This window comes from Coenobita brevimanus, chromosome 50 (genome assembly GCF_032717465.1).
Source record: "Coenobita brevimanus isolate Jiangsu-jjx chromosome 50, ASM3271746v2, whole genome shotgun sequence".
NCBI lineage: Eukaryota > Metazoa > Arthropoda > Malacostraca > Decapoda > Coenobitidae > Coenobita > Coenobita brevimanus.
This window is the reverse complement of record NC_137003.1, coordinates 14,286,513-14,301,445: the sequence shown is the minus strand read 5'-3', so window position 1 is coordinate 14,301,445 and position 14,933 is coordinate 14,286,513. Positions and strand designations below refer to the sequence as shown.

At 40.9% G+C, this 14,933-nt stretch overlaps 1 protein-coding gene across 1 annotated transcript; it reads right to left on the bottom strand.

The window, feature by feature from the left end:
* Positions 1–13,403: 13,403 nt before the first annotated feature.
* LOC145399867 (uncharacterized) lies at positions 13,404–13,781 on the bottom strand. The gene has a single exon (XM_080272448.1). It carries the CDS (start codon positions 13,779–13,781, stop codon positions 13,404–13,406), a length of 378 nt encoding a protein of 125 aa, XP_080128574.1.
* Between the last annotated feature and the right edge of the window lie 1,152 nt (positions 13,782–14,933).

The window sequence follows — 14,933 nt, the reverse complement described above, 5'->3', positions numbered from 1 at the left end:
AAAACAACAACCCTGGGGACGTCATCTTTATTCTGTTGCTGATATCTGCTGACGATCAAGAGTAATAATTTTCAAACTGGAAGGGTTAGATATACAGTACATTTCATTAAACCCTTCGCAATATGAGGGCTCTTCGAAATCAAGCTAATTCATTTGCAGAAATGTGAGGATGAGGAAAGGGGAGAAAAGAGAATGGGGAGACCGAAAGAGGGAAGGAAACTTTGTGAGGAGAGAGGGGCAGTGATTGAAAGAAGAAAGGATATACATAATGGGGAGTAGCAGGAGGTACGAGGAGTCGACAGAGTGTGGTGAGGAAAGCAAGGAATTGGAGGAGTTGTTAGAAAAGAGGAGGAGGGAGGTGGAAGACAGCGTGGGAGAGGGAAGGATGTTATTAGACGAAGAAGGCGAGAGCTCAAGGGATAAAGGAGGAGGGAGGGAGATAAGTGCGTTACAGAAGAGACGTGTAAGGTAGAGAGATGTGGAGTGAGAGAAGGGAATAGAGGAGATGCTAGAGTGACATGATGGAGAAGAAGAAATGTTGGAGTGAGAGGAGAGTAGGAGCGATGCCGGAATGAGAGGAGAGTGTAGGAATATGGTATTGACAGGAGGGAGTAGGAATATGCTGGTGACATAAGGGAGAAGCAGCGATGCTGGGGTGAGAGGAGGGAGAAGGAACCATGTTGAAGTGACAGAAGGGAGTACGAGAAATACTGGAATGACAAGAGGGAGTAGGAGAAATACTGGAGTGAGGGCAGGGAGTAGGATAGATACTGGAGTGACAGCAGGGAGTAGGAGAAATACTGGAGTAAGAGGAAAGGGAAGGAGAGATGCTGGAGTGACAGGAGAAAGAATGAGAGATGTTGGAGTGAGAGGAGGAAGTAGGAGAGATGCAAAATATGACAGGAATGAGAGGAGGGAGAAGGAGAGAAGCTGGAATGAGAGGAGGGAGAAGGAGAAATGCTGGAATGAAGTGAAGGAGTAGGAAAGATGACTGGGTGAGGGGAGGGAGTAGAAAAAAATGCTGGATTGAGAGAAGATTATGGGAAATACGGTATGAAGAGGGAAGGAAGGAGTGGGAAAGGCACTTCAGAGAAAGAAGAAGAGTGTGGGAGAGACAATGGGAAGAGAGAAGAAACGAGAGGGAGAGACAATGGAGAGGAGGAATAAAGAGGCGGGACATACAGCCTGGATATGGGAGTGGGGGAAATAGTGGGGAGAGGAGAGAAGAGAGTGGGAGAAACGAGAAGTGGAAAAGTCAGAGGAGAGCACGAAGAATAGTGTGGGAGAGACAATGGGATGAGGCAAGGAATGAGTGGGAGAATCGTGCAGAGAGAGAAGAAGGGGGTGGGAGTTACAGTGCGAAGAGAGAATGAAGAGGTGGGAAAGACAGAGCAAAGAAAGAAGAATAAAGTGGGAGAGAGAATGGGAAAAGGGAATGAAGACAATCCGGTCGAAGAAGGAACAAAGGAATGGGAGAGACAGTGGAAAGGAGGACGAAGAAAGGAAAGGGAGAGACAGTGAGAAGAGGGAAGAAGGGAATGGGGGAGACAGTGGGTAGGAGGAAGAAGAAACGAATGTTCTCGTAAGAGATGGGGGAAATGGAAGAAATAAGTGGGAGAGGCAATGGAGAGGAGGAAGGTGGGAGTGGGAGAGACATTGGGGAGAGGTAAGAAGAGGGTGGGAGAGACAGTGGGAAGAAGGACATAAGGATTGAGAGAGTGAAGAGATGGAAGAAGAGAATGGGAGACACGATGGGAAGAGAGAAAGAAGGAGTAGAAGAAACAGTAGAGAGACGGAAGAATCGAGCTGGAGAGACAGCTGGTAGAAGGAGGAAGGGAATGGGAGAGACAAAGAGGAAAAAGAAGACGGGAGTGTGAGACAATCGGAAGTAAAAAGAAGAAGAGAGTGGGAGAGACAGTGAGGAGAGGGAAGAAAGGAATGGGAGAGACGGTGGGAAGAAGGATGGAAAGAATGTTGGAATACACAGTAACTACGGGTAACATGAGGCCTGTTAGCCCAAAAGAGGCTATCTGCTGGAGTAAAACTACACCGATGCTAAAAGCATGAAAATAGAGAAAAGGAAGAGGAAGGCTTTGCCCCTCTCACGTCACCCTATGATAAATAATATTCGGATGGAAAGAGAAAAGTATCATTAGTGTCGGAAAGAAAACTTGCAGTGGAAAGACAAATGAGGAAATATCGTGAACAAAGCACTGCATAACCCTACGATTTCGACAAATAAAAATAAAAAGAACTCATTAACAGGTTTCTCTTAAAGGAACAATCTACTTACTGTCATTTACCAGGTTAACCTGGTAAGTGGCAGCACTCGTTTACTTGATGATAATGATGTAGACATACGAATCTAATAATAATATAATTATCCAGATAGTTATTTATTATACACTAACGAATGTTCCTTGTAGAGAATCCGATTTCCCATAGTTATGTCTAATATCCAGTCCGTTTTAGTTTCATCAGAAGCTTAGGATCCCGAGGCTAGGCAATCCAGTCCTAACATTTAAGACGAGGGTGACCAGCCTCAGTAGTCCCTGAGTGGCATTATCCCTCCACTATAAACCATTACGGGTCCCATCGGAATGAAGCGCTTTCATCCACTAGATCATGGGTTCCTAGGGAGGGGGATCCTCCCCTATGGGAAATATGGACAATGCAGAGAGAGATAAACAGATAACTCCAAATTGGCAGAAGACTTTTTAGACGTGCTGTTGGCTATAGTGTTGGTCTTTTATCGTCAAATGATTTTTTTGCTTTCAATATGGGATATTTAAAACTTAAATCAGAATCACGACCGTTAACTATATAATTATCATCCTTCATAAAAATACGGAACCTCAAAACTATTCCCAAAACTTTGTAAAAACCTACATGACATCACGAGATTTCTTGCCGCTATGTGTTAAAGTGTCGCTATGGAGGAGAATAACTCTAGAAACTAGTGTTAGTCAAGGTAACTCTCAAAACAGACGGGGGAAAATTCCCTACCTTCGCAGTTAAGAGAGAGCGAGGATCTACAAAGATTTTGTAGCCAATGTGAGGGGATCGGCTAGGAAAAGTTCGGAAACCGCTACACTAAACCGTCAGTCATCATTTGTTGACATGGTTGTCACCCAATGCAGCCAATGGCTTCCTGAATAACGACTGAGTGGTGCCCCATCCATCTACCGTTGCGTACACCACTGCCTGAATATTAGATTGTTTCACTATACTTGATTCATCTCACTATTTTTAGTTGCAGCATCATTTTGTATTTCGGATATATTTACCCAAGTGACGCCGTCGAATCTGAAGAATTCCATTACTTTCATTAAATCTACACCAAATCGTTCTTTTTCAAAGCTTTAAATCTTTTTTGCAGAGCAAATTTCGTAGTAATGGTATCTTCCTAGTGGTTCTTTGTTGTAGCCTCTTGAATTGATCTTCTCCCGAATTAGGTTCAGACAAGCACTTCACCGGATATATATATATATATATATATATATATATATATATATATATATATATATATATATATATATATATATATATATATATATATATATATATATATATATATATATATATATATATATATATATATATATATATATATATATATATACAGTATATATATATAGATAGATAGATAAATAGCTAGATATTCATATATATATATATATATATATATATATATATATATATATATATATATACATACTCACAGAAAATTTAGGAGATTACTTCAAGCATTTTGTGACTGAAGTTCCTTGTTATGAAGCCTAGCACCAGGACTGCTTTGTGACACGCCTCTGTTTACTGTTCAGAGAGATTCGGAACATTATTGATTATGACTGTTCGATCTCTTTCACTCTTTTCTTTCCTTAGAGTCATGCCCACTACTCTGTATTCATATTTTAATCTACTGTCACATAATTGGATTTCTTTACAGCTATGTACGCTAAATTTTATCTCCCATATCTCGTATACTTCCTCTAAATGAAAATGTGAGTTACAAGAGGACAATGTTTTGTATTAGTTATTTCTGTAGTGGTGCCGTTGGGTACGTGTTGTTCAGTTTCTTATATATTTTCTGTGTACGATGATGATGAGGGAAACCTCACCCTTGATCTTTCTTCTGTCTTGTCTAACTGCCGTGTAGTTGGTGAAGTCATATCCCAAGCCCACCATTTCATCCCATTTTGCTGTTTTCTACACCCCTCTCATTCTTCTCGTTGCTTAGACCTCAGTGATTCAAAACCCCAAACACCATCCTAATCATATTACTTTGTCTCCCGTATCTACTCACTTCGTATACTTCGGATTAGTCTTCACAACGCCATTCCACATTAATATACCTTGAGCGACCCTTTCCAGTACTTTTTCTTTACTTTAATAATTCTTTAATAATGTCACCTTTCTCCATCAAATAGTGTCACATAGAAATAGTTCTCACTCGCTTTATTTTCATGACAATCTTCTTTTAGTCTCTAGTCTTTACAGATCTGGCCTAGCAACCTGCGAACATATCTGAAACCAACATACTTTTATAAATATCCATCGTCCCATGGACAGAATTTCTCCTTCCTCACACTGTTCAGCATTTCAGAAACTTTGGCATTGTCTCCAAGCTTTCAGATCTCTTATTTACTTCTGATATCATCATGATCATCATCATCATCATTAGCAGCAGCAGCTGCTGCAGCATCATTCATCAATATTATATACCCGAAAAAGGTTCCCCCCAACTTTCTCCACAAATCCCGTGTTTATGCCAGTCTCTGCCGCGAGTTGTCCACGGAATTCTCTATCCCATCTCGTCACCTCTAGTCTGGCTTTAATCAGCTGAACTTGACTTATTTTCTACTACAGTCGGTCAGCACCATACTCCATTTTTATCTTGTGTTCTAGCTACATACCCTGCCGATCTCCCTTTTTTGGTGTTCTTTCTTTGACTCTTGTTATCTCTTAGCCATACTGATCTCTTATCTGTGAGAGGTATTCCTATCATTAATTTCTCTATTATGTTTGCGTGCTGATCGCTGTATTTTTCAACTATTTAATCGGTTTCTAGGTTTAACACATACTTGTTACGCAGCTGGCGTATCACACACATTGGTTGGAAACAGTTCGTGGCGTCTTGTTGTCTGCCAAATGGTTACCATCCAAACATCTCATATTTTTCTAACGTTCCCTAACTTGAATCTTCTGAAACTTCTGCACTCTGGCATCAGTTATTCTGTTAGTCTCCAACTATTCATGTACCGTTTACCTCACTTCCAACTCCACTGATCTACAGAATTTATGACAGTCTAACCCTTAAACTGCAAATCTCTCTCCCCATTTCATGGTTCTCAGAAATCTCTGTTATACCAGAATTCAGTGTTCACCACTTCCTGTGGTGATTCTCTCCTTTCGCAGATGAACCCGGCGAACAATTCTTGTCTAACCTTAACAGTGCATGGTTATTTATACAGCATCTTACCTGTACGCTTGACAGTATAAAAGAAATCTCTGACATTCAGATCCTGGCCTCACACTTATATTTTGTCCTTCTGCTAGTTTTTTATCTCTCTCTTTTGGTTTACCTAAATTTCAGCTCTGTTTCACCAACATGTCCTATTACTCCAGTAAAGTCCGTAGACTTTTTCAATATGCAGTGTCTGTGGCAGCACGGCACTGTTGACTGAAGTGCCCACAGGCAGTACTTATCAGACTTCCCCTTTAATGATTATTGCTTCCATGGTTGGAGTCATCGGAGTGAGATCTGCACATTTCAAGTATAACTTTCTTGACCATGGAGAAACTATTCTTTTATTCAGAATCTCTAATTTAAAGCACACACACACACACACACACACACACACACACACACAAAAAAATATATATATATATATATATATATATATATATATATATATATATATATATATATATATTGAAGCTTGTTCTAACGCAACGCTGTCCACACGAAGATGACCTTTAAAACGTGTGTGTGTGTGTGTGTGTGTGTGTGTGTGTGTGTGTGTGTGTGTGTGTGTGTGTGTGTGTGTAAGGATGCATGTATGTGTTTGTGTGTGTACGTTCTCGAGACAAACGTTTTTTTGAAAAAAGTCTGGGAATATTACACCATGGCAGTTTCCACTGCATCCTTCTCACATACCTCCTCCTCCTGGGCCTTCCCCTTCTCCTTCATTGTTTTCCTATATCGTGTCCTCTACTCTCTCCTCCATCCTTCCACTTCGTCGTCTCTGTTCTTCCATCTTTCTTTTCTTTCTCATCTTCTCCTTCTTTCCACCTTTTCTCTCCCCTTTTTCCCTTTTCCTTTTTTCTTCTCTTAAACCAATAACCTTTCTTTTTCCGCAATCTTCCTCTCATCCCCCTTGTCCTTTCACTTAGTATTTCCAATTTCTCCTCTGTCACTAATTCTCTGCTGATTTTTTTTGTTTCCTCAGATCATGTGTCACCTCAACTCATTCCTTCTAAGTTTTCTTCTTCACTCCCTTAACTATTGCTCTTTCCCTCCCCGGCGCCTTTTTCTTCTGTCTTCCTTTCTAGACTCAATTTTCTAGTATTTTTTCTTCTTTTTTCTCACTGTTACCCCATAATGCCATTTTTTTTACCCTTCGCCTTCTTATTCTTCCAATTCTCTTTCATTTCCATTCAGAATACTTATAAATTTTCTTCCCCTTCCCGCCCTCTTCTGATCTCTCTACCTTCCTCTTCGCCATTCCTCAGTCTCTTTCCAGCTTTATTACATCTTCGTTCGCAAAGCCAGGGCGTATGTTATGTTTTCATTGGTGTGTGTGTGTGTGTGTGTGTGTGTGTGTGTGTTTTGGGCAGCCGAAACTTCACATTCAAATCGCACCAAAATTGGCTCAAAAATCGCAGGGAAAAAAAAAAAACAAATCGCCGATGTGAAAAAGCTTGGTCCCATCACGATTGAAAAACTTTTACTATATTTAATGAGCGATGACATTTTCACCAAAAATGCCGCTCCCGGCGCCCGGCATAGGATCTCTGAGGAATTTTTTGTCCAAAGCTATAACTAAAATATATTATAGCAGTGCGAGAGCCCTCCGCAGGAGCAAGTGCGAGGGGCCCCAAGGGCCCACGAGCTTTTGTAACATACTATAGCAGTAGCCGTGTGTCTGTCTGTATATTCTGGGCAGTCGAAACTACACACTCAGATCGCGCCAAAATTGGCACAAAAATTACACAAAATTCGCTGATGTGAAAAAAACTTGGTCCCATCACGATTGAAAAACTTTCACTATATTTAATGAGCGATTAAATTTTGACCAATAAACGCCTCTCCCGGCGCCTGGTCGGTTGCCGTGGCCGAGTGGTTAATATCTCGGACTTGCGTGCGGACAACTTGGGTTCCATTCCCAAAGCGAGGTGAGGGCGCCTTTCTTCGGTACGGAGGCGTCCTGCTGCACCAAAATTGGCATGAAAACCGCTGAAAATTCGCTGATGTAGAAAAACTTGGTCCCATCTCGATTGATGATTTTTCATTAGAGTTCAGAGCGATCAAAGTTTGGTTCGGAAAACAGTTCATTCGGTACTGGGACTTTTAGAAATCGAGTCTACTCGGGCCCGAAGGGCCCACGAGCACTTGTATGTATATATATATATATATATATATATATATATATATATATATATATATATATATATAGATAGATAGATAGATAGTGTTACGGAACAGAGAAAGATAACGTACACTTTAAGTGAGAATGCTAAAAATCACTACTGTCCCGTAAAGTTCCAGGTTCAAAACAAAAGAGTTAGGTAAAATTACAAGTTAAAGTTTAATGCTCAAACTAACAACAAAACATTCAGGACTCATAAGGATAATGTAATGGCAAAAACAGGTTAAATATATGGTTAACTGCAATAGCCTCTATCAACACGAAATTAGTAAGAATAAATTTATCTAAGTCAGCCCTGATAAAATGAGATACCAGATAATACTCAGTGAATGCCAGATAAATTATTACAGATACAAACTATTATAAAAAATGACTGACATAAAGAACCCTACACGAATTATAAAAACTTCACTAGGCCTACAAATTAAACTTATGCTATACAGTACAAGAAAAAATGCAGCAACAGTTATACTCAAATTACACACAGCTGCTAGATGGTTGGAGACTTCTTGAGCACTCACAATAATAATATCTGTACAGGGGAGGACAGAGATGTGAACAAAATGAGGAGCAGATCTAAGTGGCAATGATGCAGAGACTGAGCTCATTATATAGGAGCCAGGAGAGCTTGATAAAACTTGTGAGAAGAACGCGCAAATGAAAGCCATGGGGACATAGAGTTCACAATCCCGCTCTGGACAACAGAGAGAACGACTTACTCTACTATAACGGTAGAAGGGGGGAACTGAGGCAGAACACGCTCGTGATCAAACATGCAGCAACTGTGCGTTAAAAATCACACAAAGGATGATGAAATCATAGGCTATGTAACACCTCCCCACAAAGAAAAAAGAAATTTACAAAGGAAATTTCTTATTACTCTAAAACAATCTGTACATGGCATTACAGAACATGCAAAAGTCCCTCCTAATTTCACAAAACATGAGATCTCCCTAGCACGTTCAGTCATAGGTACTTGCCAGTATCCCTTTAACAAATCAAACTTACTTATGTACCTAGCCTTTCCGATCTTGTCTGTGCAATCTTCCACATGAGGGAGAGGGTAAGTGTCTGTTTTGGTTATCTGATTAACACGTCTGTAGTCGATGCAAAGCCTCTGTGACCCACCTGGCTTAGGGACTAGAGTGACAGGAGAACTCCACTCGCTCTGACAGGGCTCAATCATCTTGTGGTCCAACAGGTAGCCAAGCTCCTTCTGGATGAGAGGAACTTTCACTGGGTTCACACGGTAAGGAGGCAATTTAATTGGCTTTGCGTCTCCAACATCGACATCATGCATCAACACAGTGGTTCTTCCTGGAGTGGCACGGAACACTTGCGGGTACTCCTGCAGTAATGCCGAAAACTCCTGCCTTTCCTTGGGTGGTAGATGAGAAAGCTTAGTCTGGAGATCATTCATGATATCAGGATTCTTCCCCAAACTATCACTCAGGCTCATGCTGCATGGGAGAACTTCACTTGTAGACTCGGGTGGAACAGCTACAGTGCAGACTGGATTATTTTCGTCCCGCCTGTGATATAACTTTAGCATGTTGATGTGACAAAGTTGCTTGCTCTTTCTACGATCTGGTGTGGCGATGACATAGCTGACATCACTGAGTTTCTTCTCCACGAAATAAGGACCACTAAACTTGGCTTGAAGAGGTTGCCCATGAACTGGTAGCAGAATCAAAACCTGATCTCCTGGCTGAAAGTGGCGTAACCTGGACTTCTTATCATACCAAGTTTTCATCTTCTCCTGAGCAGCTCCTAAATTCTCTCTCGCCAGCTGTAAAGCAGTGGACAGCCGTTCTTTGAAATTCATCACATACTCCAGCAGGTTGACGTCATCTTCCTCCGACAGCCAGCATTCCTTGAGTAGCTTAAGGGGTCCTCTTACTTCATGGCCAAACAGTAGTTCAAAAGGTGAGAAGCCCAGTGATTCATTTGGAGATTCTCTTGCAGCAAACCCAACGAATGGAAGACCTTTATCCCAGTCTTTCTGATGTTCCAAACAGTATTTCTTGAGCATCGATTTGAGTGTTTGATGATATCTCTCCAACGCTCCTTGGGTCTGGGGATGGTAAGCTGAAGACGTGATCTGGGTGATGCCCAACTCTTTCAGAGACTGTTTGAAAACGTTTGACATGAAATTACTTCCCCGGTCTGACTGTACCTCCTTGGGCAGACCAAACTTTGTGAAGAACCCTAGCATTTCCTTAACCACGTTCTTTGCTGAGATGTTTCTAAGTGGAATGGCTTCAGGATAACGAGTAGCCATATCAATCAGGGTCAACACATAAGAAAATCCTGAAGAAGTCTTAGGAAGAGGGCCCACAATATCCACCAACACACGGGTGAAAGGCGCCTCAAAAGGAGGAATGGGAACTAGAGGTGCAACCTTTTCAGTCTGATTACACTTCCCCACAACTTGACAGGTGTGACAAGACTTACAATACCAGGAAACATCCCTGAAGATACCTGGCCAGTAGAAGTGTTTCAAAATGCGTGCCACAGTCTTCCTCACTCCAAGGTGTCCTGCCAAACTGGAATCATGAGCCACTCTAATGATATCCTGCCTACAAACACGAGGGATGACAACTTGATGTACAACCTCCCATTCACAGTCGGCTGATGCTGTTGGGGTCTCCACTTCCTCATAAGTACTCCTGACTTTACATAATAACAAGTAGAAGCACCGGCTGACTCTTCTTCACTGTAAGCAGAGTTAGCTAGACCTTTCAACTCAGGGTCAGCAACCTGCAACTCAACCAACTCTTGACGAGACAAATTATCAACACTACGGGGTACTGCCTCATCTGGTGAGTGGTCCAAATTAGCAAGAAAAGTGTCAGCTAGGATAACATCATCATCATCATTATCCTCTAAATCACCAGTAACTTTAGACTTAGCCCTAGTGACAGCACATGCAGGGAACACATCAGGGACATCACAATCCCGGGACACAGCCACTGGCTCACTAGACAACTGAGGAGCTGGACACACTTGACTTCCACCAATATCATTTCCAAGTAAGAAAGTTACACCTGACATTGGGAGTGTCTCAACCAACCCAACCATAACGGAACCATTAACAAAACCAGACTCTAAATTCACTCTGCACAGAGGGACAGAGAAGTAATTATTCCCTACACCTTGTAAGATTACAGTTTCATCAGAGGAATTAACATTAGAGCCTAGAACACTGGTCAGCATAAGGGATTGGCAAGCACCTGTATCACGATATATTTTAACTGATTTCCTGTCATTACTGTCCAGAGGACTGACAAAACCATCAGACAGGAAATTAGCACATGAACTCTTGAGAGTGTCACCCACGTTACTGCTCAAAGAGGAGCTCCATCATGAGAATTTAAGTTACCCCTCAAAGCAGGTTCAGTTAACTCAGTTAAAGAATTCTGGGAACTCTCAAGAGTGGACACTAGACCAATTGACTGAATATTTAAAGACTCCTTTTTGTTCACATCACGCTGTCTCCTGAAACATCTCTCCGTAGTATGACCAAGCTTACTACAATAAGTACATTTACTTTTCTGAAATCTAGAGGTGAAGCTGGTATTTACTTCCTGAGAAACATCATCCTTATTCTCTTTCCTGTTACCTGTACTCTGAGTAGAGGCAACGTACTTACTCTCAGCTTTCCCTTTTTCTCTAGAATATCTCTTGTGAGTGAGAACATATTCATCAGCTAAAACTGCAGCATCAGACAAATTATCTATTCTTTTCTCATCAAGATATAGGCTTACATCTTTACTAATACACCTTTTGAAATCCTCCAGCAAAATCATCTGCTTAAATTTACCAAAATCAGAATCCACATTCTTAGAATTTAACCACTGCTCTAACAGATCTTCTTTGATTTTTGCATACTCAACATGGGATTGCTTATCTTGCTTGTAAGTTGTCCTAAATTTTACTCTATAGGCTTCAGGAACAAGCTCATAGGCCTTAAGAATCAAGCTCTTAACTAATTAATAATTATCAGACTGATCCTGAGGCAAAGATGCATAAGTTACTTGAGCTTTACCGGTGAGAACAGTTTGAAGGAGTACTGGCCAATACTCCTTAGGCCAATTAAAACCTGTAGCTACCCTCTCAAACAACTGAAAATTCTTTGTTAAATCAGATTCATTAAAAGGAGGGACAAGTTTAACATTTTTAGCCACATCAAAATCATCAGAGCAAGATGATCCAGTTCCACCTTGTTTCATGCGATACTCATGGTCTGCCTGAATCCTAGCAATTTCAACTTGTGCCTCAACCTCCCTAGCACGGGCCTCCTGCAGGGCTAGCTGTAACTTAGCTAATTCAATCTGCGTTTGCTCATTTGGAGGAGTTACATTAAACAAGCTTTCATTAATCATGTCACCAATTTGATCTTTAGAATGATGAGAGTGAACTGCAATTCCCAATTGTTGAGCAACAAGCTTAAGTTCATTCTTTGTTCTGTTTTCTATATCACACACTGTTTGCACATTTGACAAAAAATCTTTGGCTTCATCAAGTGTAGAAATAGTAGCCATCATGAATATATCACAGTCACAAAATATCAAACAATATCCTTATGATAATATCCTGAATATCCTGATGAGAGGTCGCCAAATTTATGTTATGGAACAGAGAAAGATAACGTACACTTTAAGTGAGAATGCTAAAAATCACTACTGTCCCGTAAAGTTCCAGGTTCAAAACAAAAGAGTTAGGTAAAATTACAAGTTAAAGTTTAATGCTCAAACTAACAACAAAACATTCAGGACTCATAAGGATAATGTAATAGCAAAAACAGGTTAAATATATGGTTAACTGCAATAGCCTCTATCAACACGAAATTAGTAAGAATAAATTTATCTAAGTCAGCCCTGATAAAATGAGATACCAGATAATACTCAGTGAATGCCAGATAAATTATTACAGATACAAACTATTATCAAAAATGACTGACATAAAGAACCCTACACGAATTATAAAAACTTCACTAGGCCTACAAATTAAACTTATGCTATACAGTACAAGAAAAAATGCAACAACAGTTATACTCAAATTACACACAGCTGCTAGATGGTTGGAGACTTCTTGAGCACTCACAATAATAATATCTGTACAGGGGAGGACAGAGATGTGAACAAAATGAGGAGCAGATCTAAGTGGCAATGATGCAGAGACTGAGCTCATTATATAGGAGCCAGGAGAGCTTGATAAAACTTGTGAGAAGGACGCGCAAATGAAAGCCATGGGGACATAGAGTTCACAATCCCGCTCTGGACAACAGAGAGAACGACTTACTCTACTATAACGGTAGAAGGGGGGAACTGAGGCAGAACACGCTCGTGATCAAACATGCAGCAACTGTGCGTTAAAAATCACACAAAGGATGATGAAATCATAGGCTATGTAACAATAGATAGATAGATAGATAGATAGATAGATAGAAAGAGAGAGAGAGAGAGAGAGAGAGAGAGAGAATCAACACGCCAATAGATTACCTGTGGTTTATTTTATGTAAAGTTCGACATCTGTAAATGTAGTTCACACAGTGAGTCCCTCAACATCTCCTAGAGGTTTACGACAGAATTATAAGGGCAAGAAATTCATTACTTAAACAGTTATCAGTGCATTTGTGACGACTCATACACAAACAATTCCACACTACGTGTGTCAGTCATTGCGGGATGTGGCCATCGTTTTGCATTCAAACAAGATATAATCCTACGCCTCATACAGGATGCCAGATTACGTGTTGTACTGTGGAAGCCTCTCCGACTCTTCTTGCATTGCCTGGATCAGTTGTTGTCTGTTTTGTGGTTTTGGGTCACGCGACGGTAGGTACCTCTTAAGATAAACCCACACATATTGAACTGGGTTTAAATCAAGCAAGAAAGCAGGCCATGGCAATGTGTTTACATTCTCAGCCTGCAGAAACTCAATTGTGACACGAGCAGCATGTGGACGAATGTTATCTTGTTGCAACGTTGTGGCACATGGGTGGTCACACAGTAACAAGATCACATGGGGTCTGAACATATTGTCGACGTATCTTCGAGCCGTTAAGTTGCCTTTGATAATCACTGGGAGTGTTTTGTAGTTGAATTGAATGCCTGCCCATGCCATGACGTCAGGTCTACACCAGTGATCACCCTGCCTCACACAACAGTTAGCATAACATTCTTTACGTTGCCTCCAAACACGCAGACATACGTCAGAGTGATCCATACAGACACGAAATTCATCAATGAAGAGAACAGCATTCCAGTCTGCTGGTTCAACGTTCATCCTGGCTACACCGCTTTGGTCTGTTCCAACGACGGGCAAGTGAGAGATCCAAACCCCTCATGGGTCTACGTGCGTTTAGGCCAAACGATAACAGTTGCCGCTATACGGTGGACCTGCTTATCTGATGATTATGTAGACTAGGAGTCTCGCGTGATGTCTGTGCTGCCGACCAGAATCTGTCCCGGAGCTGCAGCATCAGAATGTGGCGATGTTGTTCTGTTGTGACATTTGCTTTTTCACGACGCTATCGGTCGTCAAGTGAGCCTGTTTCATGATGTCTCTACTGTAGATGAACCTGACAATTGTTGAATGATGAAAGCCCTTTCTACGGCTGTCTCACATTGTGCCTTGCCACCCACCAGCATCCCTAAGGCACGATGACGTTCATGGCATGACAAACGTGACATGCTGACAGTCTTTCAAGAACTAACAAACCGTATTTCACTTACATATGACCTAGCCTTCGTCCTAGACGTACAACAACCACATGATCTATTTCCTCCAAAAGAAAACGAGTGGAATGTGATCAATAGATTAAGCTTATCACTGCGACACTTGTTTGTTACAAAGCGAATCTTTTTCTTCAGATATGGTGATGTATGGGTACATGATCATACCAAATCAGATCAGCATTGGAAACAAGCAATGGCACACGAATTATTGCAGCTGCATTAGGTGGTGCGTTTTCATTGACTCTCAGTATACTGTATATGTATAGATAGATAGATAAATAGATTTACTTATACTTATTCATTGGTTATATATATTTTATAAATGAACTTCAAAAATCATGTGGAAGTCCCTCCATTTTGTGGCAATGAAAAATATCGCATGCAATTTTTTTTTAATGAAAATCCATTAACATTTAGAGGTTGCTTAAGCATTGAGCAAATCTAGCCCTGTATAGCCGTGTATATATGGTGTCCTAGATGTGAGGGTTGATGTACTGGCCGTTTGTGTACCTATGCCTTACCATTTTCATTGTTACCC

What these genes read in the sequence shown, in the direction of transcription:
- LOC145399867 (XM_080272448.1), bottom strand. Translation starts at nt 13,781, where the DNA reads ATGGCATGGGCAGGCATTCAATTCAACTACAAAACACTCCCAGTGATT.